General features: G+C 39.4%; 1 protein-coding gene across 1 annotated transcript in view; it reads left to right on the top strand.

Moving 5' to 3' along the window:
- Nucleotides 1-24418, top strand: part of SBF2 (SET binding factor 2) — a 244611-nt gene that overhangs the window by 122135 nt on the left and 98058 nt on the right. Inside the window, exons 4-5 of the mRNA XM_072421567.1 lie at nt 8223-8333; nt 12669-12774. Coding sequence (XP_072277668.1) covers nt 8223-8333; nt 12669-12774 — 217 coding nt within the window. The remainder of the gene's footprint in view (nt 1-8222; nt 8334-12668; nt 12775-24418) is intronic.

Below are 24418 nucleotides of genomic sequence, written 5' to 3'. Positions count from 1 at the left end.
CACCGGAGTTCATTCAGTCCCGGGATGTGCAGGGAAAGGCTGGATTGCCTGGTATCCTGGACACTGAGCTGCTCATATCCTGGACACTGAGCTGCTCATATCCTGGACACTGAGCTGCTCATTTACAGCTCAGTGTTCCCCAGAGTGATAAGACAGGTAAGAGAGCTTATTGCAGAAGGGACATCACCTGTTCCTTTCTGCAAAAATGCCCTATCTGATCCCACATTTTTAAAAGTGGAACTTTAGTTCTTGTTTCCAGCAAGAGACGATATTTGCCCTAAAACACCAATAGCTCCTTCTAGTGGCAGTTCTATAAACCTCTTTATTTAATACAATGCCAATACTATAGAAGAAAACTAGTAAAACCATACAAAATATATTTAAAGTAACTACTGCAGTTATAACTCAGAATAGCACTTGTAAAGCAGGGTTTTTCCCTTCATTATAAATGTTTATATGATACTTATTTCCATCACATTGCAGTAGTCACATTCTCATTAAACAAAGCTTCTTCCTGATTGGAATTCATAACTGTCATTTGTCCTTTTCACAAGTTCTATGTTGCTAGCAACGCTGGTTAAACATTGCTCGGGACGTGGAGGCGAGCACACCATTAACTGTTGGAGGATTACCCGTCTGACTCCCAGTTTGATAAATGTCCTTGTTTTCTTGTTACGTGCGGTCAGGTGTTTTGCTAAAATCCAACAGCCGCTTCATGTGTATAAAAGATGGATTCTGGAATCATCCTTACTATTCCACGACAGTCCAAAGTAAACAGAGGAAAATACAACGGCGAGTCTGTGTAGATCTACAGTTTAGCTAAAGTAGCATTTCTCAATGTTTTGAACATGGGGGAACCCTTGAAATAATTTTCAGGTCTCTAGGGAACCTGTATACCTATAATAACCTGGTAAAATTACCATATCTGAACTTCATATTACATTAGCAAGGTGGTCAATGGCAAGAATTCCTCTTACATTGCTGGCCATTGAAAAGAATGCCCCCTAGAGATAACCAAAAAGATCATTGAAGTCACCTAAACTGACCTGATAGGCAAACATTGCTCAAGGAACCCCTAGCAACCCCTGGAGGAACCCTGGGATTCTACAGGACCCTGGTTGAGAAATACTGATGTCAAGCCTACGTCAACCCTGAATTTAAAGAAACACTTTATCTTCTCTCAAACAAAGGGGAAGTGATGGTGTCTGTGAGAAGACCCCCTAGGCCTACGGATACTCAACTCTCCATGGATCCCTCATTTCTCCCATCTCCACCTTAGCCGATGCAAAACACTCAGTACTACATGGTTTTCCTGCACATGTGACTTCATCCATGAGACAGCATAGCAGCGAACTACTATGCCCGAGCAACGCAACATGGCGGCATAATGTCACTACTTCCTCTAAGACTTGGCTCTTGACACCTGGCAATGCCAAGGGCCTACTTTGATGAACAGGAAATCAGAAAAAAAAGTGGAGAACAGAAAAATGTTTTATCCAATATCATGAAAATATTTTTTGAATATAGAAACCTGACCAACACTTTTTAATTGCCACGGTTATAAAGGGGCAGACAGGTTGAATGGGGTAACTGCCATACATATTTTTTTTTTTTTATTATTAACTTTGTATTTTCAAAACAAAAACAGACTGAACAAACACCAATCGGGGTAATACAATCAAAGAGGTGTTGGTCTGATACATATTTACCAAGCATTAATGAGACATAAAAAGAAAACAAAACTATAAAACCAAGAGAATATAACGTGCCATAGGTTTTCAAGTAGTAAACGGCTGCAAATGTGGCAAAAGGTTGTTTGAAGGAACAGCAGCGGCCCCCATAGTGGCCTATCACATTCTCCACTTGACAAAAATTCATTGGTGATCAAGTGGCAGTCAGGGTGATCAAGATATATAGTTTGCAGTATTCACCCTAGAAATATTTTAAAGCTGGGTGCGAAGAAGCTGTAGGCCAGTCAACAGCTCTATTGTGACCCAACTTTTCTTTGACCACTCAAAAACAGCCAGGTTGTTACTGGAAAGTGCCAGGTGGTGCACCCAACTGGGGAAAACACTGGTATGGTATGATATATGCTCAGCGGGACATGTAATTGCAAAAAAACCCAAAATAAATGATACGTCTTTATCCGTCCGATATCCCCTAGGATACATAGTTGTCCAGATGGCCATGACACTAATTTTGCTTGTGTGCCAGAGAATTTTCACCCCAATAATCTTTACCTGACGCAGATCGCACATGACACTCTGTGACTGACCAGAAGTCCGACACTGATAAAACGAGTGGCAGATTAAGAGGATTCTTTGTACACCCTTACATATGAAAAGCACAAAGAACATCCTTCATAATAAAGTGTTAAAAACCTCAAATATCCCATTTGGATGGGCCAACATTTTATCTGTGTAAATTAAGAGATATGACATTTTATATTTATAAAAACGTGGGAAAAGATTTCATTATCCTCTCTTGAGTGCTAGATAATTAATGTGTGGTATTGCTCATAACAATGAAAATCCTGCTTCATACCTATGGGAATTCCATATGACCCTCCAGAGCATTTGGTAATGAGGGAAGCTCGCCCTTCACACTGAATTCCGCTATGTGAAGGCTCTGGTTTCACCGTTTTACCACCCTGTTTGTCTCTTGAGCCTGAAATCCCTATAATGTATTACAGTGTTATCTGTGTAAGGCCCCATCATTACAAGGATTTGTAGTGCTTACCAAGTAACATATTTCACAGTCATTAGACAAGACGTGTTTGATGCACTGGGGAGATATATTACACCCATATTAACTCCGACCCCAGCGGGCAGATTAGTAAGTGGTATAGTTGAAGATTTCAGAGCTGTAGAATTTTCACAGAATGAGACCAGCTTGTGGCCTACCAAAGTTATACAAATATGATATGAAAGTTATAGGCCACCAAAAAAAACTAAAACAAAACATAGAATGTTTAACTAGTAATGAGGATCATTTGTTTTATACTGCTCTGGGGACTTAATGGTAAAGCCCTGCTCTGGCCTTCAGTCTTGGGTTCAGTTTTGGTTTTGGGCATTATTTTGTGCAATAGTAAATAAATTAATTTTCTAAAACAAAGGTGTTGAATGGGATGTTTTCATTTAAGTTGTTTTAGCTATAATTCTGCTTTAAAGGGAGTGAAAAGGTTGGTAAGCAATATGTTCCCCCGTGCACACTCCCCTATGCTCAAGCACCGCTTAAGTTAGATAATGGCCAGCATCATTCAATGCATACCTATGAGCCCAGACCATCATGGACTACCTTTCCTTGGGCTCACTGTAATATATTGTAGGGAATGATGCAACAGAGACATATTTGCCGTATTATAGAATAATAAAGATTGCCTACTTTCGGAAAAGGGAACCTTGCTGCTCGGGTGGTCAACCAGAATACACCTAAACCAAAATATGCTAGAAATTGCAGGATATTGCACATTAATGAGAGCCTTCTGTTTTTTCTAACTACAAAATCCTGCTATGTTACTCCTATCAAGTGTATTGGGTTGCTATAACCTTTACCATTAATAGGGATGTGTTAGTTATTTTATTTCCATCCCCTTACTATGTCATAGCTGAATCTAAATTATACTCTTGTCCTATAATCCAATTGTCTGAGTGTTGGGCACTGAACGTTTGCTGCCAGGGAGAAACTGTAAACATAGAAGATACTCTGGAGTCATAACTTTAATTTATATATATATATATATATATATATATATATATATATATATATAGTAGTAATCAGTTCCCAGTGGAACTTCTGTGCCTTAGGCCAGCTTGGCCATTCCCAAGATTTTTAGCTTTGTACACAGTTTATGTCCCATATATTTCCTAAGTGCCTATGTGTACATAATAAATTAGATCTGTACTGTACATGGAACAGATAAAACACTGTCTGTTCTCCCTTCCCAGTAAATTACACAACTCACTGCTACTCCTAACATACTGTCCTGTCAAGAGGGACATGGCCGTATTAAATGTGAATTATTCCTCCTTGTCAGAAGAGGGCAGCAAGAAGGACCTGATCCATAGAGATCAAACCAACCATGCAGCAACAAAGACCATTTAGTTCTGCTCTAAGCTGAGACACCAATAAATCTCTCCAGACTCATTCCAGACTTTTAAATACCAATAAATCTTACTAGAGTCATATATCTATTCATCTGCAAATGGGTCCTTATTAACCAGATCACGTCTGGAGTCATGGCTGGATGTCTACTGGTATTTGCTTTACATTTTTTTTTACCATGTGCTTTTTTGTCCCTTCAATTAAAAGAATAATGAATTGTAAAACATTGTATATGTTTTTGTGTTCGGGAAGCAGTGATTTTGTATGTTTATGAAAATATTGAGCATTACCTATGTAAGCGTTTTCATTCTCTTGAGGCAGATTGCATTATTGAGAATACAACTTATCCAACCATTATAGACCAGTGTTGCCAAATAAGAATGTAGCCTAACCATTTGCTAACACCAAATATATCGTGAGAATGCAGATTATCTATTTAACAGACATTGGTGACATTAATAATAATGCAGCCTATTGTTTCCTTAGAACCAGGTGACATTACTGGAGTACAACGTATGGATTCACTAGAGATTTGCGATAATTCTGAGAATGCAACCTAGCCACTAACTAGAAAATTTTGGACAAAATTTCTAGGGAGACAGCTTTATTATTACACTAAAGTTTGGAAATCTTATCCATTTTCTATATCCAAATCCAAAGGTTATCTATTCATTAGAACATCTAAGAAGAGATATTCCTTTGTTTTTGAAGGGATATTCCCTTACTTACTCTGTTATCTGTAGAACAAAAAGGTCTTAACCACTTCCTATTCTTGTACTGAAATTGTTCACTTAAATTTCACTGCACACTGTGAGCTCTTCACATTGGACCTGATTTACTAAAGCTCCACATGTCTGGAAAAGATAGACTATCATGGGAGAACCTTGGTGATCCATCAAACCTATCAAAAAATCATTTGCTAATAATTTGCAAATATTTTCAGTCCTGGACCATATCCATTACTAGTTTGCTGGATCACCCAGGTTCTCCCATACTAGTCTATCCTCCCTAGTGTTGTAGATCTTTAATAAATCAAACCCAATGTGCATTAGAAGCAGCAGCAAATCAGAGATTTTCTTCTTTCCTGGCTGGGGGATGTCTTAACATTATCTAGTCCTCTCCTTCCTTGTCTTATTGTCCTCTACCCATTTCATTCATTGAATTTTATCCCATGTGGTTGTTACTTTGGGGGTTGTCAGCATGCAAACAAAAAAAAAAAAAACACACTTCTCTGACGTGTGTACGGCGGTCACCTGATGTTGTTCATCGGGCCATTACAGCAGATTGATGAACAACCGCTGTTCACTCTTATGGAGGAGAGCACAGCAGGTGCAACTCTCTCATTCTTCATACGTAGAGTAGAACTGCGCTGTGTGTACAGCGCTCATTTATCCATCTGTCACTGGAAATAATCATGATCTACATTTCTCCGATGTCCATCAGATGCCTGTGCAGGGATGAAGGTGCTGACTTATCTCTATACAAATCCCATCCATTGGCTATGATCTGCATTGTACAGAGAAGCTCATATATCCAGTGATACCATCATTGGATCCATAATATAAGGGAAAGAATAAAAAGAGAATAGTTTTATTAAAAATTTGCATTTAGATGAGGATGGACAGGAGCAACCAATGAACACAAAATATAAGCAGATGAAACTTCACTTTTAATTAATTTGGCAGTTATAAGAAATTACATCTTGAGCCCAAATAAAATGGAAACATAATTTCAATAATCAATTACAGAACGTCTCCTATAGCAATTATAAATGTTACATTGAATTTTAACAAGAGTGGATTTTCCCTTGAACTCCCTCACATCTGGTCTTTCTCTTCACTGTCACTTTTTATCACAGCGTTCATGCAATAGCCATCTGTTTTCAATCTGAGCTTTTGAATTAGAAAGCAAATAGATGGATCACTTTAATATTATTTAGCGTTTCCCCGAACAAGTTTGCAGATTCCTTCATGACGTTCCACGCTCGCTGGCTTGCAATGGGACACGGCTGTATGCGGTTTAGAACAGGTGCTCAACATATGTAAACTCATTCATTCTGTTATTTTGCACTGACAGGCGTTCAGGTGCATTGTGGGATTGTACAGGAGACCAGATTTGTCACACCAATGTTTTTGGGAAACACAACCCACAAAAATTCATTATTCAGATTTGAATCTGCCTAATTTAGGTACATTTTCTACAACTGTTTAACATTTTATAAGTGTGCTCCTATTTTGTGGTAATTCCCCCACCTGCTAGATTGTAAGCTCTTTGGGGCAGGCTCCTCCAGTGTCACGGTCTGTATTTGTTTGTCATTTGCAACCCCTATTTAATGTACAGCGCTGTGTAATATGTTGGCGCTATAAAAAATCCTGTTTATTATTAATAATAATAATAATAGTAATAATAATAAGTAATTTATAATAGGAAATTATTGGAAACTATTGAAAATAGCAAATAGCAAAACTATTAAGGCATTAAACAATTGACTATACATGTATTACTGTTAAAACTAATGTTTATTGTACATAAATAAAAAATTGTTTCCAAAATTTTGATACAACAATTTACTTTTTTTTATAATCTCAATCAATCCTTGTTCGACGCGTTTCGCAGACACATATATCACTTCATCAGGAACACAATATTAAAAGACGCAATATTACTTTTAATAATTTACCAATGAAGAAAAACATTTCTATGTATGAATAATTATAAAAAACAAAACACGGCATAGGCATTTCCAGCGTTTTAAAGGCAAGCTTTAAAACGTCAATAAAAGTGCATAATTTGCATTAGGAACGTTTACATGCGTTTTTAAAAACATCTGTGTAGACCCAGCCTTACTTACATAATAAGTCCTACAACTCGCAATTGATAAATTGATATCTCTCAAAGAATGGCTTAGGGATACAACTGAATGGTTGATGGAGGTAGGTCTAACCTCAAATGTGCACATATGCATATACAAACACTAAACCTAAGTTATGTAATCATTAGAAAATACTTTCCAATTTATTTATTACATTTTTTAAAAATTATTTATTATTAAATGTATTTACTATTGGAAATTATTTACTTTACCTTTATTTAAATATGGGGAAAGGGCTTGATGATACTGGATATCCTCCAACCAGGAGACGAGGCTGTTTCTATCTGACTTGCTGCACATTTTGAGAAGCTCACAGTATTAATATTATTATTAATAAACAGGATTTATATAGCGCCAACATATTACACAGCGCTGTACATTAAAGTATGCAGAGATTTCAGCACAGGAGAGAAGCTGCACAACTGTGAAGGAATGCCTAGAGGGCAGATATAAAACTTAGAGCAATCCTTTTAAAATGTATGCATACCAAGCAATTAATTATTCTATTTACTACTTTTTTGGCTTGTTAAGTATTCCATTGGAAACCTTTTGTCATGTCTGTGCAAAATGTACCTGTTGATTCTGCCATACCTGGAAACTAACTAGAATAGTTTGTGCTATTCATGGTTGCATAATGAATAATAAATGTATATTATCTGCAAAATATGTATTTGTTCTGTGGCTATTAATGTGTCATAACACAACAGAGCTGACAGATTTATAGTAGGTGAGTGAGTGTGCAGTGAGTAAGTATTGTCATTCCATGATAGAATGTATAATACTAGAAAGATTGCTAGGTTAAAAGGGTGAAAAAAATAAATAAATGCAGTATTATAATTTTTTAAGGCACAAAGAAGCTGTAGGCAGGTGACGACCCCTTTATTGTGACCCAACTTTTCAATAACCACCCAAAAACAGCCGGATGGTTACTGAAAAGTGCCGGGTGATCTTCCCAACTAAAAGGGGCTGAGAAGACCACTTAAATGCAGGTGCCATCTCCTGCACGTTAACATTTTAGTAACTAGTCCCTCCCCCAATCCTTAGCCTATCAGGCTACACTGCTTACACATATGCCAACAGGTGAAAGTGGAGCGGGCAGACTGATTAGTATTCCGCTGCTCCTGTTTCATCCAGTATGCAGTTTGGAGGTGACACCCCTCTATTCTTTCACTCGTACAGAGTAAGGTTCGTAGTTTGTAATGTACGGTTGTCACTATTCACCTGATTATTTATGTTTCTTTTTCAGGCCTGTCTGGGGCTGATCTACACCGTCTATGTGGACAATCTGAATGTGTCTCTGGAGAATCTGGTCGCTAATCTAGTGACATGCATCATTCCATCTGCTGGAGGGTCCCAGGTACATAACTGCAAAGATATAAAATGCTTTATCCTGATTAATTAACCTGGTCTCTGTTATATAGAACTGTGTGTTGCATTTGATTACTCTTGTTTTAAAGTTTCTTCAGTCCTGCAAGGAGATGAGCTGTGAAATATCTGTGCTTAGTTTCCTGGGTATGGACACTGATCACAGCCACAAACGTGAACTTCAGGCACAAAAGCTTTTATGGAAAGCGTACTTAAAACTCTGGATTACATTATTTGCCCACATGCCGTATTTTTTCTTCTTCATATATATAACAGACTCTCTTCCCTCAAATTGCTCTCTACCTGTCAGCTTTTTTTTTCATTCCTGAACACTGGGCCATTCATGAGCAGTTTAGCACGGCTTCTTGGCTCAATTCCATGCCAGGAAGAAGTAGGTCCCATGCACATGTGCAGGAGACACGTCATCCAGACCTGACCTGACCCGCTCTGTTAAGGTAGTTGATGACTCTGAACCTGAAAGAAGGCCAAGTACAGCACCGTTCATGCATCGTGCACTCCCTTGTCGTTGGAAAGGATCGTGAAAGATCCTTTCCAACGACAAAAATTGGCAGTGTGTACGCAGCTTAAGACTTGCTCAGGTTTTGCACTTTATCAGTGCTATCAGTGCTTTATCTTGCATTGGTACGTTATGGATCATCTCATTGATTTCAGCTGAGAACAAGATAAAATCATGATGTTGAAGTCACAATGGTGTATAAGGTTTGGGTTGTCATGTTTAAGGTGATAGCACTGAAATTTATATAGAGAACAAATAACCCCTCTATCCTAAACATCCAACTACAGGGTTCTCCCCAGGCACTTTTAGCTGGGCGCACCACCTGGCACTTTTCAGCACCCACCCGGCTGTTTTTGGGTGGTTACCAAAGAGTTTGGTCACAATACAGGGGCTGCCACCCACCTAAAATTTCTTACCACCCGGCTTAAAAAAATTTCTGGGTTGAGCACAGCAACTAGTAGATCACTAACATTCCATAGAAACTTTGGTAAAATACAGCAGCCTTTCTCAACCTACTTTTAAGGGCCCTAAAAGTAACTTTCAGGTCTTAGGGAACCCCTCCTATAATCACTATATCCACAGCTTACAATTTATTAGCATGGTGGTCAATGGCAAGAATCCCTCTTACACTGCTGGCCATTGGGAAGAATATCACCCTTACAGCTAGCCAAAAAATTCATTGTTGTCACTTACACCTAAAAAGGGACAAACTGCTCAATGCTCAAGGAACCTTTAGCAACCTCTGGAGGAACCCCGGATGAGAAACACTGACATACAGTATTTTTAAAGGTTGTTGTCAAGGGCCCATTGAGCACTACCATCTTTTAAAATAGGTTGCCTGTCTTAGTCAATAATGGATGCCTGTGTGGGCAATTTATTGGTGACCTATATAATCCAGCTGATGCCCACTGACAGCAAGAACATTGCCAACATTGCCATTTCTGAAGCTTTTAAAGTCAAATAGAAACGCCATAATGACAGAGAAACACGGTTACCCCCTATATGTGTTTTATTTTTGACCGTTGCATAGTGTCTGTTTCACTATGTTCCCTTGTGTTGAGTATCCAAGTTGTGCTATTGCAAGCCTCCTACATGTTCTTATCACAAAACCATCAATACATTCCTGTCTGATGAGAGTGTGTTTTCCTAGAGATGCAGGTAATTAAATTAAGGAACAATTTAGATATATCGGTAGCTATATTAGCATTCTTCATTTTCCACTACAATGCTTCACTTCCGAGGCAGCGACCTAAGGAATTCCCTCTTACACACTGCCAAAGTTACACAACAGTTGGATGAAAGCTAAATTCCACGAAAGGTGCATAGTGAATATTTCATAGTAATCTACCCTCCCACATTTTGCAATGTAAGCTATTTTATTTCCCTACAGACAGTATTTGGTCACGTGGTATCCTCTGATCTGTGCACTGTACAGTCTTTCCAGCAAGATAGGAGGGATGATGGTGGTATGTTTACTACTGGGAAAATAAGTGCATCATTCATCTGGCACATTTGGCAATGCCATGTTTCATATTGTCCATTGCAGTGCCCTCGACAGAGATTGCTTGCAGTTGCGGAAGACCCAGGCATTCCCCATTCATAAGAACATCCAGAATATGTTAACAATTTAATTTGTGCAATATACTACTATTATAACTACTGGGTGGTTTCCGTTTTATAGTACATCGACCGTAACATTCTCACTGGTTGTGCGACATGCATAATTATGCCATTACCAGTTCTAGTTCTGTATGTTGGCCAGTTTTGGCCTACCAGTTCTGCATGGCAGCCAGGGAATGTAGACCTGGCCACCATGTAGCTGATTTGGTACTGTGTAGACACTAGCACTGTGATTTCAAGAAAAGGCAACCAAATAGATCAGCCCCTCTCAACCAGGTATCCTGTGAAACACTAATGACCCTTCAGAGTTTACCTAAAGGTTCCTCAAGCATTAGCACATTCATTTCCATGTGATCGTGCCAACATTGAACCAGAACCTTCACTCAGCAGTGTCTGCACTGTGGTTCCTGTGGATGAACAGACATCTCCAAGTTGGGCCACTACGTCCACTGTTGTAGCAATTTCATTTTAACATCTAAAAATTTTTCCATTCATCCAAACTATTTCCTGTAATTCACAAGGACGCTTCCATTAACTGGAAAGGTTGTGAGAATATTATCGGTTTTATTTACGGATGTTCGGTTCTCATTTTAAACCAGAATACTACCTTCAATTGCAGTGGAAACATTCTCTGGATAGGGGTTGCTGCGTGTTACTGTACACGTGGATGTACTGCACGCATTGCCAGCAAAATTTCACAGCCTATAAATAAAAATGTACTTGTTGAAGTGTGAATATGAAGGCCAATAAAGTTTATTTCAATTTGATTAGTGGGTATTGCAGCTTGTGCTGGATGGAAGAGATCATGTCCTTATGTATTGTGTTGTAATCTAATATCCTCCTATTTATTTGCTGTGTCATCCTTAGTTTTTAGTTTCTGCTGGTTTGTCAGTATCTACTATGTGTTCCTTTGGTTACATTTACTCATGTTTCACTGTTCCACCCCATTGATAAATATTTTTTTTTTTTTGTTTAGGTGCACTGATCTGGGCTTTACCAAGCCCCGCTCGTGGCGCGGAGGCCGGACCGAGCCCCGCTCTTGGCGCGGAGGCCGGACCGAGCCCCGCTCGTGGCGCGGAGGCCGGACCGAGCCCCGCTCGTGGCGCGGAGGCCGGACCGAGCCCCGCTCGTGGCGCGGAGGCCGGACCGAGCCCTGGTCTTGACAAGTAGTAATGGATAGCCTTTGCCTCTGCGCATATTCTTTTTGTAGTTAAATCACTCTTGGTAAATCTGTTTAAGTCGTGTCTTCAGCTGTTTGATTGTAACAAGCATTTTTCATTCATTCCTGACTTGTCTAGAGGCTTGAACCTGTTTATTATCTCTGAGGGTAAATCTGTACTCACGTGTTTATCCTTCCTGCTAAACTACAGGGCATAATAAAATGCAGCGAGCTGTGTAATAACTGTACACAGTGAGTAATGATCCTGTACATTGGATGCATACTCCACTTACATGCAGGTTACCAAGATTTACTGTCTTTTTCTGCTTTCTCTAATAAACATTTTTTCATTTTTTATAGCCAGTTGAATTGGCTTAAGTGTTTTGGAACACAGATGTCTTATCCCTCACTCCATAATTAACACAATGGTCAATGTGCAACTACTTTTACCATAACGTGTCTTGAGAATGTCTGGTTTCAAGTCTTCCGCCTAATGTTCTGCACCTCCTCATTTGGTTGGTAAGGTTTTCCATCACAGATAAGGGCTAATAGTAGCCTGCAGATGGAAAGAAAGGGCAGGCTGAACTGGCAGTTCCATCAATTAACTGTTCACTTTTTATTTAATTTTGTTGTTTCTAAGACCTTAAGACATTACAATTTCCTTTATTACAAACCTTGGCGAAAAGTAAAGATGTGTGTAAGCTACAAAATCATCGGGCCCTCACACTGGGCTATGTATTTCCCCATGAGAGTGCCGATTGGCTTAACAATGTCATATGCTGCCCCATATCCCAAGGTAACGGGTATTTCTTTTGGGTTGCAGCACCAATTGGAGTGGCAGAGAGCAGAACAAGTATAAGTATGTCCTGCTGGCGGAAATAAAAAACAAACCTAATGCTTTCCGACTACAAACCTGTATTCTTACTATTGATCTGTGTTGCATTATTTGTGTGTGTATATATAATTTCATTAACGTTTATCTCACATAAAGGAGCTCTATCAGTGACAATCACCCTTTTTTTTCTTTACAGAAACTCTTTTCACTGGGTGCCGGAGATCGCCAGCTGATCCAGACCCCTCTGTACGACAGCCTGCCAGTAACGGGAACAAGCGTGGCACTCCTCTTCCAGCAGTTAGGTAGGCAAATAGTTGCAATAAAGTTCCTGTGACCTTTATTTTAATTTTCACCTGACCACGGACAGATGTACTCTGATTCACCTTGGCATTTCTGGGCCATTGTCATCTTGTGGTCTTTCTGTTATGCTAGTCATGTGTTATACAAAATTACCAAACTTCTTTCTTTGTCGGCAAATGGTAACAGGAATTTTTTTTCATAAATATAACACATATTTTTTTGTACAAAAAATTGAAAAAAATCATTAAAAATAAAATGAAATACAATAACAAAAGAAAACAAGCAAAAAAACAGAACATATCATCTAGTGGAAACACCCCTAGTTTAGTACAAACAAATCCAACAACATACAGGGGTATAAATATAAAACACAAACCGAGAAAAAAATAGGAAAAAAAGGGTACGTGTTCTGTAGTATCGCTTATAAACTTTAGTTTATAAAGTTTATCCAATAATCATAGGTATAATGACTTGGAATCAAAATCCGGCATACTATGATGATCTAGCCATGGCATCTATACCTTAAAGAAACTCGGGAGAGAGTCTCAGGTTATATTGGTCATCCTCTCCAGATTGCTGGAACTTTTGAATGCAAGCCATCTATCTCAGTATTCTGTTGGTATTTTTGTCTCGTTGATTGTTTTACGTTGATGTCCGTTTTTCTGCTTCTGTTTTTTTTTTTACATGCAAAGCCCATTGGACTGCACAAACCCCTACATGTGGGTTATTTTCACTATAAATCAATTTATCAGCTGAACATATAGCTGGACTTCTGACATAATCCTGATTTACCAGCATTCCTCGCTTTATTAGGAAGAATATCTGACTTTTATTTCTTTGTAATCTCCTGTGACATGCTGTATTTGGAGTAAAGGTGGCTTTCAGTAAATGTAAAGGAGGAGGAGGGGGGATATGGTTATATTTACTACAGATATACAGTACAGAAACTGATTGTGTAACTCTGAGTGCCTGTAAGGGGCCACTCCACTCAGTGCCAGAAGTGTATTTGATTTGTGTCTTACTCCGGGTGGTAAATCTGCATATTACACGTCCCTTTATCCATCCATGCATACTGTATGACTACCGACTCAAATCCCATTACCAGATCATAATATTCTAATCTTCTGAGCTGGGACTTTGTTGCAGGAAAGCATTGTGCCTTCTCAGAATGGCATTACCCCGTTCTAAATTGGGAAATTAGAACAATGGCAGCAATTATGAAGGGCTGCTATGTAATTTGTTAAGTGGACTTACTTTGGAAAGTTTTCAGAAAATGCCAGGCTTGTTAACCTAAAAAAACCTAAAAAGGGTTGCTGCAAAAAAAAAAAAAAAACAGATAAATGTTTGTCTTCCACTTCAACAAAGATCTGCTGTAAAACCGGACAAAAACACATGGTGTCGGGATGGACCCCCTTTGCCCTCAGAACTGCAATCATTTTTCTTGGCAAAGTTTCAACAATGTGATGTCTATCCCTCCATCCATGCATCCATCTTTCTATAAATCATTTATTCTATCTTCATGTACTGGCCACTTTATTAGGTATACCTTGCTAGTACCAGGTTGGACCCCCTTTGCCTTCAGAACTGCTGTCATTCTTCATGGCATTCATTCAACAATTTTCTATCTATCTATCTATCTATCTATCTATCTATCTATCTATCTATCTATCTATCTATCATTATTATTATTACACCATATTTTTATAGCGCCATCATATTGCGCATCGCTGTACAAAGTCGATAGTCGTGTCACTAAGTGTCCCTCAAAGGAGCTCACAAGCCCTACCATAGTCATATATCAATAATGTAGTCTAAGTTCAATTTTGAGGGGAAGCCAATTAACCTTACTGTATGTTTTTGGGATGTGAGAGAAAACCGGAGTACCCGGAGGAAACCCACCCAAACCCGGGGAGAACCTGTAAACTCCATGCAGATAATGTCCTGGCCGAGATTCAAACCTGGGACCTAGCGCTGCAAAGGCAAGAGTGCTAACTCCTGAGCCACCGTGCTGCCCCATCTATCTATCTATCTATCTGATATTTTTATTGGTTCCCCTAAATACTTTATTGGTGTAAAGACGCTTCAAGAAGTGAGAAATAAGATAAATTCCTTTTGTTTCTTTTGAAGAATTCCTTGCAGCGTAACATTGGCCTCCCTTGGACTGCAAAATTCCCACCGAAAATCCGCCTTAACTTTCCGGGCAGTCGGGAAAAAGCCGGCGCGGTTCTAAATATTTTCCTGCCTTGAATGTGACCCGGTCGGTCTGGCTGCCAGCACGTTGTCAACGATTTCATTTACAGGAAGGTTTTTTAATGGAGCCAACACAAATTTACGCAAAGTTCAGAAGACGATAAAACTTTTTTAATAAAATTCCATATCAATATTTGACTTGGACCCAGGCTTTGGATCAGCTTTGTAATAATATTGAAAGAGGGCCATCCTCACATTGCTGGGCCCCTTATTCTTCTAGTGTTTTCTCCAATTTGTTTTTAATTATTGTAAAGCCCAGCTCCTCCCCAGATTATCACTTTTTGGATGCTTCAGAATAGGTGAATATCTTTGCATCCTTGCCTGACCCACCAACTTTTGCAACAGGGATTTGATGCATTTTGTTGAATTTTTTTTTACCTTCCCTAGAGTTGGTGTTATGTTCTCCAAAGACTATTTGGGGAATGCCAACACACATGATTCAAGTTACTGGCATCTATGGAACTTTAAAAAGTTTAGTTTTGGATGCAGATGACCTCTAATTGCCTTGCCTGCCAGATGTTATGATGAAAACCTACTCGGCACTGGTTGTGGTTTTTGAGGCTTGATAGAAAGCAGAAACATTAAAGAGAGATTCTGTTTAATGTCTTTATGTAGAAAAGTGAGAAGTATAGAGATAAGAACCATTTATCGGGTTAGTCATCACCACCTTCCTGCAAATCTGTATAGCTGAGATGGACTGTCCTCCATGAGCACCAGGAAATTGCCCTGTGGTTGAGGAGTTTATATTTTTTTGCAGCATGTGAGCCTGACTCATGAAACAGCGGGCCAGTACTTCAGGATATTCACGTGGATGAAAACATTCTTCACCAGGTCACACCTTTTTACCTACACAAGTCATTGTGAATCAACACTTTTTGAGATCAGAATCACCATACAGTATCAACATGTAAGCAATTTTGCAGATGGGCCTTGTTATATTACTTAATGCAATATAAAGGGAAACAATAATAAGATTGAAACATACATGAGACCTATAGTTAATGCATATGATATGAAATAGAAAAGAGATGAAGGGATCAAGGGAAAGATACTGAATATATATCAGATGGATCAGCCTTTCCTAACTTTTTTTGCCATGGAGGAGCTCTTAAAATAACTTTCAGATCTTAGGGACCCCCTTCTATAAATACTATACCCACAGCTCACAGCATATTAGAGTGTCATTAGAGTGGCCATTGGGAAGCATGTAATAGCCAAAAAGATCATTTGTGTGACTTTGGAGGCACTTTGGAGGCACATTGTTCAAGAAACCCCCAGCAACCTCTGGAGGAACCCTAGAGTTCCACTGAACCCTGGTTCAGTTCATAAATATAAGACAAGTCAGGAATAGATCAATTATAGTCACACTTTCCAATGTCAGTTTTGTTAAGTTAAACTTTGGAGGAACTTTGTTAGCAGACTTCTTGTTATTATTTCCTATGGAAAAACTTGTCATAATTAGTAAAATCTGCTGAATTTACGCCATAATGTTTTCTTTGTACTAATAACATTTCATGACCCATAGAAATGGGCCCAAATAAAGCGATTGGAGAATTAATAATGCCTTGCACAGCATGGAATCTGGGAGATGATTTGCCTTGGAGAAAAAACATTGATCAGAATTACATTTCTTTCATCTGTATGCCCGCTCATGCTGCTTTGCGGAATCCAGCCTGGGCTCACAGCTGTAATAATTTTAAACTATGTGGAGGCATTGCGTTTTGTAGAGACAACCGGTGTACTGATTTACAAATTACGGAGTGGACATTATCCCGCCTGCATGAGGTCCATTATCAGGAAGCTGCAGTCATTAGAATCAGCAGTGCACTGTCACGTTGGTACAGGAACATGGCTTTGCAGGAGGGACCCCATCAACCTTGTGGAACGTCTTGTTCTGTTTTGTTCATGCGCCACAATTAAAGCATTTGTCCGTGCTGAAATCCAATCTACAATATAACTTATTATGGTAGAATTAAATGTTTTCTGCCTGCCTGCCAACACTATTTGCAAATGTTTTGTGGACACACTTTGTGGAAAGCAGTGGTCTTTCATTAGATATCCAACACGTTAAAACATCAACGGAATGTATCTAAACTCAAGAATAAAAATGTAATATATTGCAGCTTTACAGTTGTTCGATGTAATTGGTAATATTTTTTCAGGTTTCTTATCTACCTTCTGTGAAATGTAAAACATCTACTGCTTTATAATAAAAAGGTAGAGTATGAAGAGGTGTTTGGTGGTCCTAAAACACATTATGTTGTAGAGTTGCAATACTGCTCCTCCATAGACACAATGGGCCTGATTTATTAAAGCTCTCCAAGACTGGAGAAGAAAGACTGTCATGCCAGAACTTAGGTGATCCAGCAAAACGTGAATGGATCTGGTTCAGGATTAAAAACATTTGCCATCTAATAGCTAATGACTTTTAAGACATTAATTCCAGATTTGCTGACCCAGTTTCTACCATGAAGTCTGTCTTCTCCACTCTTGCTGAAAATCCAACTGTTTCAATATTCTGACTGCAGCTAAAAAAAATCCATGTTCGGGCAGTTCCTGTTGTAAAATGAACAAACATCCCGGTAATTTAAGCTCCTGTGTTGTCACCTAACCACATGCATTCCTGATTCCCTAGTCACGACAAACTGCTATGCATGGATGTAACCCTCCGTTGTCACCATTAGAAAACCTATATTTAGGAAACACCACTAGAAACAGGACATGACTGCAAAGAAACTGTAGGATATCAGATGATCCTCAGGTGAAAATAGTTTTTCAATTAAAGAAAATGACAATACTTTGCCTAAACAAATTCTAGGTCTTCATTAACGGGTTACATTTACCCAAACCCGTAAATGGTATTCTAAATTTGATTATAACTTGGTTGTAATTTGAGCTAATCATAGCGAATGCAAAATTATGTATAAATGCAATTATAACATCTGAATTATCTTTATAAAGATATCAAGAAAAAAAAGGAAATGTAAGCCATTATTCGATTACCTAGAGGTTTGTGCAATTTATATATATTTTGGTTTTTAAAAAAACTGAGCATCTGCCGCCCCCAATTTAGCAGCTTGGTTTAATATAAGCAAACAGAGAGCAGCTGATCCGGTTGTAGGATTGTTTGGAAAAGTACTGGGTGAACAATCCTCGTACGCACCACATACAGTACATACCTTACTGTTTAATGAGGAAGCATATTTGGAAGGGGTCACTGCACAGACACAATGGCTGCTGTCTGTAGATTAGCACTTACACAGAAGGAATGAGACTGTGGTTTTACAGTCCGGGGGAGAGAGGGTGCCGCTGAGGTCACATAGTACTAACTGTTCATTGTCTTCCTGTGTTGGGCCAGATGCTTTGTTTAAAGTGGTAAAAGACTCCCTGGCATTCATGATGGACCCATTAGGCTATCGGAGTCAAAAGAGAATAATAATATCAAAAAAAAATTACAAACTCTAAAATTCACTACAGTGTTTTTTATCCATCCAGCAAAAAGGATATTTTACTGGCTTCTTCTAAAACAGTGAGATTTCTCTGCCATCATTTCGGACGCATGTCGCAGGTCCACCTTTGTGTATTTCAGCTCTTCCTGTTATAATATGCATAACACAAAGTGATTTCAGCAACAGTGAACCCTTTTGAATAGGCACAACTGGTGCGTGACCAGTCCATTGAGTTTACCGGAGGAATAGGAGCATTGATTTCCCCAACAAAAACATAGTTTTATGATTTCCTTTTTTTTTTTTTTTTTATACAGGCATTTGTAAAATATTAGTTTTTTACAGAGTTTACTATCTTGCTACATAGTGGATAGAGCAATACAGATCATTACTTTATGGCCCAATGGCTAACTGCACCCTAGACTGCTGGTTTATGGCCCACATACAGCCAAAAATAGAGAATCCTCTTATCCGTCTTCCGTATACTTGTTTTTTTAGCAGTGGAAGACTTAAAAAAAAATCACCGCATGTGGTATTGAGGGCTTCCGACATAACTCGCCCACGATCCTAACCCCTGTGTGGACAATTTGGGTTCTTTTGACTATTTCCTTTCCTCCAAAAATCCACTTGCCCAAGGTATTTTCAATTCGTCATAAACTCTTCCTGTGGAATAACAAGCGCCTACGGTCGCCTGCTGCGCTTATAACCATCCTCTAACTTCTTAGTATAGCAAGCCATGTTTAAAATTGGTACCGTTGAGGTCACAGCTGGTGTTTGCTGGGTAACCGAAGCATATTACAACTACAAAAACTTTGGTTGGTAATATTTCCTAAAAAAGATCCGAGAGTTCTTTTTGTGGTTACAAAATGTGTTAAAGCTAAGCCAAAGAAATGAAACCACTTACACCACTGCATCTGGGAGCCTTTTAACAGACGCTAAACTCATTCCAGTAATAATAATCACCTACATGTTACAAGGTTAAATAAATGTTCTATTATTGGATATTGGCTGATAGAGCTTGCATTTAAAGTTACAACAAATATATAATTACCTTTAAATAAAAAAAATATTTGAACAATACACCTAAAGTCTTGAACTCCTCCTGAGTGATAATAGTTTGCTTTCTAGTATATGAAGGTACCTAGGCACTACAGTTCTCATAGCTGTATGCCTGCAGTATAAGATCCAAGGCACTGCCACCTCTGACTTCTAGTTTCAAGAGATCTGTGAATGTTTAAAACCGGACTAAAGGTCCACTTTTAAAAATGTTCAGTCAAGCAGATCAATATTGCAGAAAGGGACTGGTGGTGTGCATGCAGGATACCTGGTAATCTCCGCTTCCCCTGCGCTTTCCAGGACTGAATGAACTTCCAAGATGGCCCAGTCACAGGGAGGAAGTAAAGAAAAGGGATGGGGGCACCCTGCCACAGAAAAGGGGAACAGGGGAAGTTTTAGCAGTTCTAAAACTGCTTTAAAATGGACAGAGTCAACTTGAATTTTATGGTAAATATTTGTTTCCAGCCTGTACCATAAAACTATACGTTTTATCTGCAATTCCTCCTCAAAACAGCAATTTGTTACCTGGTATATGCTTACAGATTTCAGTGTGAAACCTAAGGCAATGCTACTGTAAGGAGTTCTGAAGTGGGATTTGGTGATGTCAGTTTTGTGTTTCTTAACTGTTCTCCTTGCTGGGGCACTAACGTGTGGAAGTAAAGCCCCGCCGCTACCAAACTGCCACCTCCACAGAGAGAAATCATGCAGAACAAGGCATTATAAATTTGTAATGGAGGAAGATCAGCTGTGGGTCATACAGTCCTTTGTCCTGAGCTTCAGAATTTTGTTTCTCTTTATGCTGCTCACTGTTCTTAATACTGGAGGCTCTGACATGTAGAAGTAAAGCCACTACCAAACTGGCCACCTCTGCAGAGCGACAACGTGCAGAAGAAGGCATGGCAAGTCTGTAATGGGGAATGATTAGTTAATAAATTCCAGTTTCACTTTGTGCCACTTACTGTTACTCCTTACTGGAGGTTCTGAAAGATGGAAGTAAAGCCCTACCACCACCAAACTGTCCACCTCCACAGAGATACCATGGAGAACAAAGCATGGTGAATCTGTAATGGAGAGCTGTAATGTGACATTCTATTTCACTTTCTGCTCACTGTTCTCTTTACTGGAGGCTCCCACATGTGGAAGTAAAGCCCTGCCACTACCAAACTGGCCACCTCCATAGAGAGAAACTGTACAGACCAAAGCATGGTGAATATTTCATGGAGAAAGATCAGCTGCAGGTAATAAAGTTCTCTGTCCTGAGCTTCAGAATTCTTTTTCACTTTGTGCTGCTTGCTATTTTACTTACTGGAGGCTCTAACAGGTGGAAGTAAAGCAATGCCACTACCAAACTGGCCACACCATACAGAAGAAGGCATTGTGAGTCTACATTGGGGAAAGATCAGCTGCAGGGGTGATAAAGCTCTTTATTCAGAGCTTCCAGAATCCTGTTTCACCTTTTATGTTATGTTACTAGTGGTATGATTCAATTAGTTTAGCCTTAAAGCATTTGAGGCTTCTTCCTCTAGACTTCCACCATTATTAGACCTCATCTGTATAGAATAAAATTTCCTCTTATTTGTTGAGAACTTTGAAACCCCCACTTGTTACAATGTGTTTTAATGTCTCACCCTTAGGCCAATTCTGCGAAGGAATTAGAAAGTGGAATTTTGTTTTTTGAAGTGCCATTCTTCATGTGTTGTTTATCAGCGATCGGCACAGATATTGTATTAGCTGAAATGTGCCCGGCTCTCTCCGGAATGCAATCGGCAATTCCAAATACTTTTTATTTGTGCAGTTATGATTAGTTTTTAATTTCACTCATATGGCCCCTTCAAGAAAATTGCTGGTTAATAACGAAGTCTGCGTTTAGCGAGCCTTCGGGGGTTTGGCCTCGTCTTATAATACTGATCTTCATGATGTCATCTAAGGCATTCTTCAGAACTTGCTCCATCCGAGGACGCTGCAGAGAATTAAAGATTTAAATGCGGGGATTGCGGTTTACAGAAAGGCATTCGCGAGGTCCGATGGATGCCATTATCCACCAAAATATGACAAAGATGCACAGAGGTCTATTTCTTTTCAGGATTAACACACATTGCAACCCACAAATAAAAATTGTGATATGTTGCAGCTTAGCAGTGTTTGCTGCATTAAGTTTACCTATCAGATGATTTTTTTTTCATCTGGTGATTCTTCCAGTGGCATAGGATGACAATTCTTACCATACTCGGTGTTCTCCCCAGTCCCATTTAGCTGGGCGTACCACCTTGCATTTTTTTAGTAACTACCCAGCTGTTTTTTGGTGGTTACTAAAAAATTCACAATACGGGGGCTGCCATCTATGTTAAAAAAAAAAAAATTCTTGGCAGAACACTGCATACTGTGTTCATAAAGGAGCAGCATTGTGACCCTAGAACAGGACGACAATAACCTCCCACTTTGTTCCTCTTTATAACATGGTAGATGTTCTTTCATCCTCGAGGTATCTAGGCTCACTATAACCAAGAGGGATAAGGAGCCCACAGGAAGATACATTTTTCTAGGATCAACAGGTATTTTGTTTTTTCCCAAACCAGTGCCTTCATTTAACAGACCAATAGGCAGCAAATGGAGGTTTATCATTATCATTGACATACACTTTGAAGTCCTCCTCCTCCTCCAAAAATTGATTGATATCCTCAGCAGGTGTACTGGGCTTAGTATTTGATCCGATTATCTCTATGACTTTGGTATATAATTACATTCGGCAGTGTCTGTTTTCTCTCACGGATGTTAATAGGAGCGAGGAGTGAAGCTTCATAATTATGAGTGTCATTTCACTCTGCTTAGCATCTGTCCAGATGTTACCCAGAGCTGAGTCCAGCACATTACTGGGATGTTTCACAAGAGCATGGCTCATCGTATAGATTATATATGTCACCGTTTCTATAAAATAATCTGGAGCCCCCTCTGATAACCAGGTAACGAGCAGTTGAAATTAATTACTACCAATACTATTCAGGAGATTTCACATCTGTTCTCTAAGGATTTGTGGAAACGGGCTGTAGCTTGCATGGGAACGGTGTGTACAATGATTTGCAGAGCTCTCTGCATGCTTTGTTAAAGTGACCCTGCAACTTTAGGGTCGTTACGAAGAAAGAAGTAGATCTGCGATTAAAGTGTTAAAATCTAGATTGTAAAGTTTAAGACCAAAGCCGAAGTGTTTCAGGAACTCTGCAACCTCTCTTCGTCAGTGGTGCGAAAGGAAATATTTGTATTATTCTGGACTAATTGGATCGTGCTTCACTGTGGAAAAGTTTGTTCTGTCTGCACAAGAAATCAGAAAGAGGAGATATCTGTAAAAGAAGTTTTATGAATAACTTTCTGGAGAGCTGTGCAGGTAGGTGCATCCCCTGTATTGTGACCCAACTCTTCAGCAACCACCCAAAATCTGCCTGGTGGTTATTTGAATAGTTCCGGGTGGTGTGACCAGCTAAAAGGTGCTGGGGAGAATGGTGAACACCCCTACAGTGCTGCAGGTACCAAGGCCAGTGCAAGTACTCAACCTTTTTGGTGGGACAAATACCTGCTTCCATACTGTTGAGGGTGTTGCTCCCACTAGGTCCCGTAGTGATGAACGAGCTTAAGGAATTGGAACATTTGGCATGGAGAAATTATTCTACACACCGGGCGTAGAGGTGTCGACAGATGGAATTCGGCCAACTCTTTTGGCTGGACAGGGGAGACATAAATCCTAAGCAGGCACATGGGAGGTCATTAAGTCCCGTGGAGGAAGCTGGGATTGCCTGGTGTTCTGGCATGCATGGCAGCTCAGCAGTTTTGACAATTCTCCAGAGATCGGGTAGATAGGAATGATTATTGCAAAAGTTAAATAATCTGCAATATTGTTCTGCCTGATCCAACATGGCACTTTAGTTCTGCTTCAAATCGGGACAGTTTTGTTGAGTAGAGTTTAAAAGTTCTTTATGGCTCCCACCTTCACCAGACCCTCGGCTGACACAATGATGGGGCGATTGTTCATGGCTCCCACCTTCACCGGACCCTCGGCTGACACAATGATGGGGCGATTGTTCATGGCTCCCACCTTCACCGGACCCTTGGCTGACACAATGACAGGGGTGCAGGGACCTGGACTTCTGCGTAATTGGGGCCCCCACTTCATATTTGCCCAGAGTCACTTTAAACAGCCTTCTATATTCAGTAAGTCACCTATAACATTACATTTTGTTCTTACTGCTGCCAACCTACGGTACTTTCCTAATTATCCTAACAAGATAATTCTTAATTTCCATACTCAAATGACCCCTTTTCTAAAAATCATTTTTTTGTTGCCCCAACATTCCTCAATGTCGGAAACTTCATATCACAGACCATTTACTTAGATTTTTCCGTTTCATTATCTAAAATTGTCTTCTCTCTTTCTCATACAAGTCTCCATAACTTTATTTCATGCAAATGCTTCATAAAATTCCCATGGTCCTGTTATTTCGTACAGTTATTATCTATATTCATTCATATTGTATCCTTGTGTCTATGTGTTTGCCAGCATATTTTGCCTCCTTAGGGATGTATTAGCGTGTTAAACATTTTGGTTCAAGAGTTTATGTCAGACTTGTGCCAAAAATTCCTTTACAGTCAAATTATCTTTTAATGAAAGTTGATGAGGTCCAGGAGATTCACTTCACAAAGAAATTCAACTGTTTTTAAGAGTGAGTTGTCAGTGTAATGTTTACCTGAAAACCACTTTGATGCGACATTTACATATTTTGTGCCATTTGTTCCAGACCTAGTGGCTTTGTATTGGGCAGTGCAGTCAGCTCGGCTGCAGAATTACAAGCCCTACCGTGTTTTCTTACTTCTTGATATCCTTTGGTAATCTTTCAGTCATTTGCAA

The sequence above is a fragment of the Pyxicephalus adspersus genome, chromosome 9 (assembly GCF_032062135.1).
Source record: "Pyxicephalus adspersus chromosome 9, UCB_Pads_2.0, whole genome shotgun sequence".
Lineage (NCBI taxonomy): Eukaryota > Metazoa > Chordata > Amphibia > Anura > Pyxicephalidae > Pyxicephalus > Pyxicephalus adspersus.
This window is presented reverse-complemented; position numbering and strand designations above follow the sequence as displayed.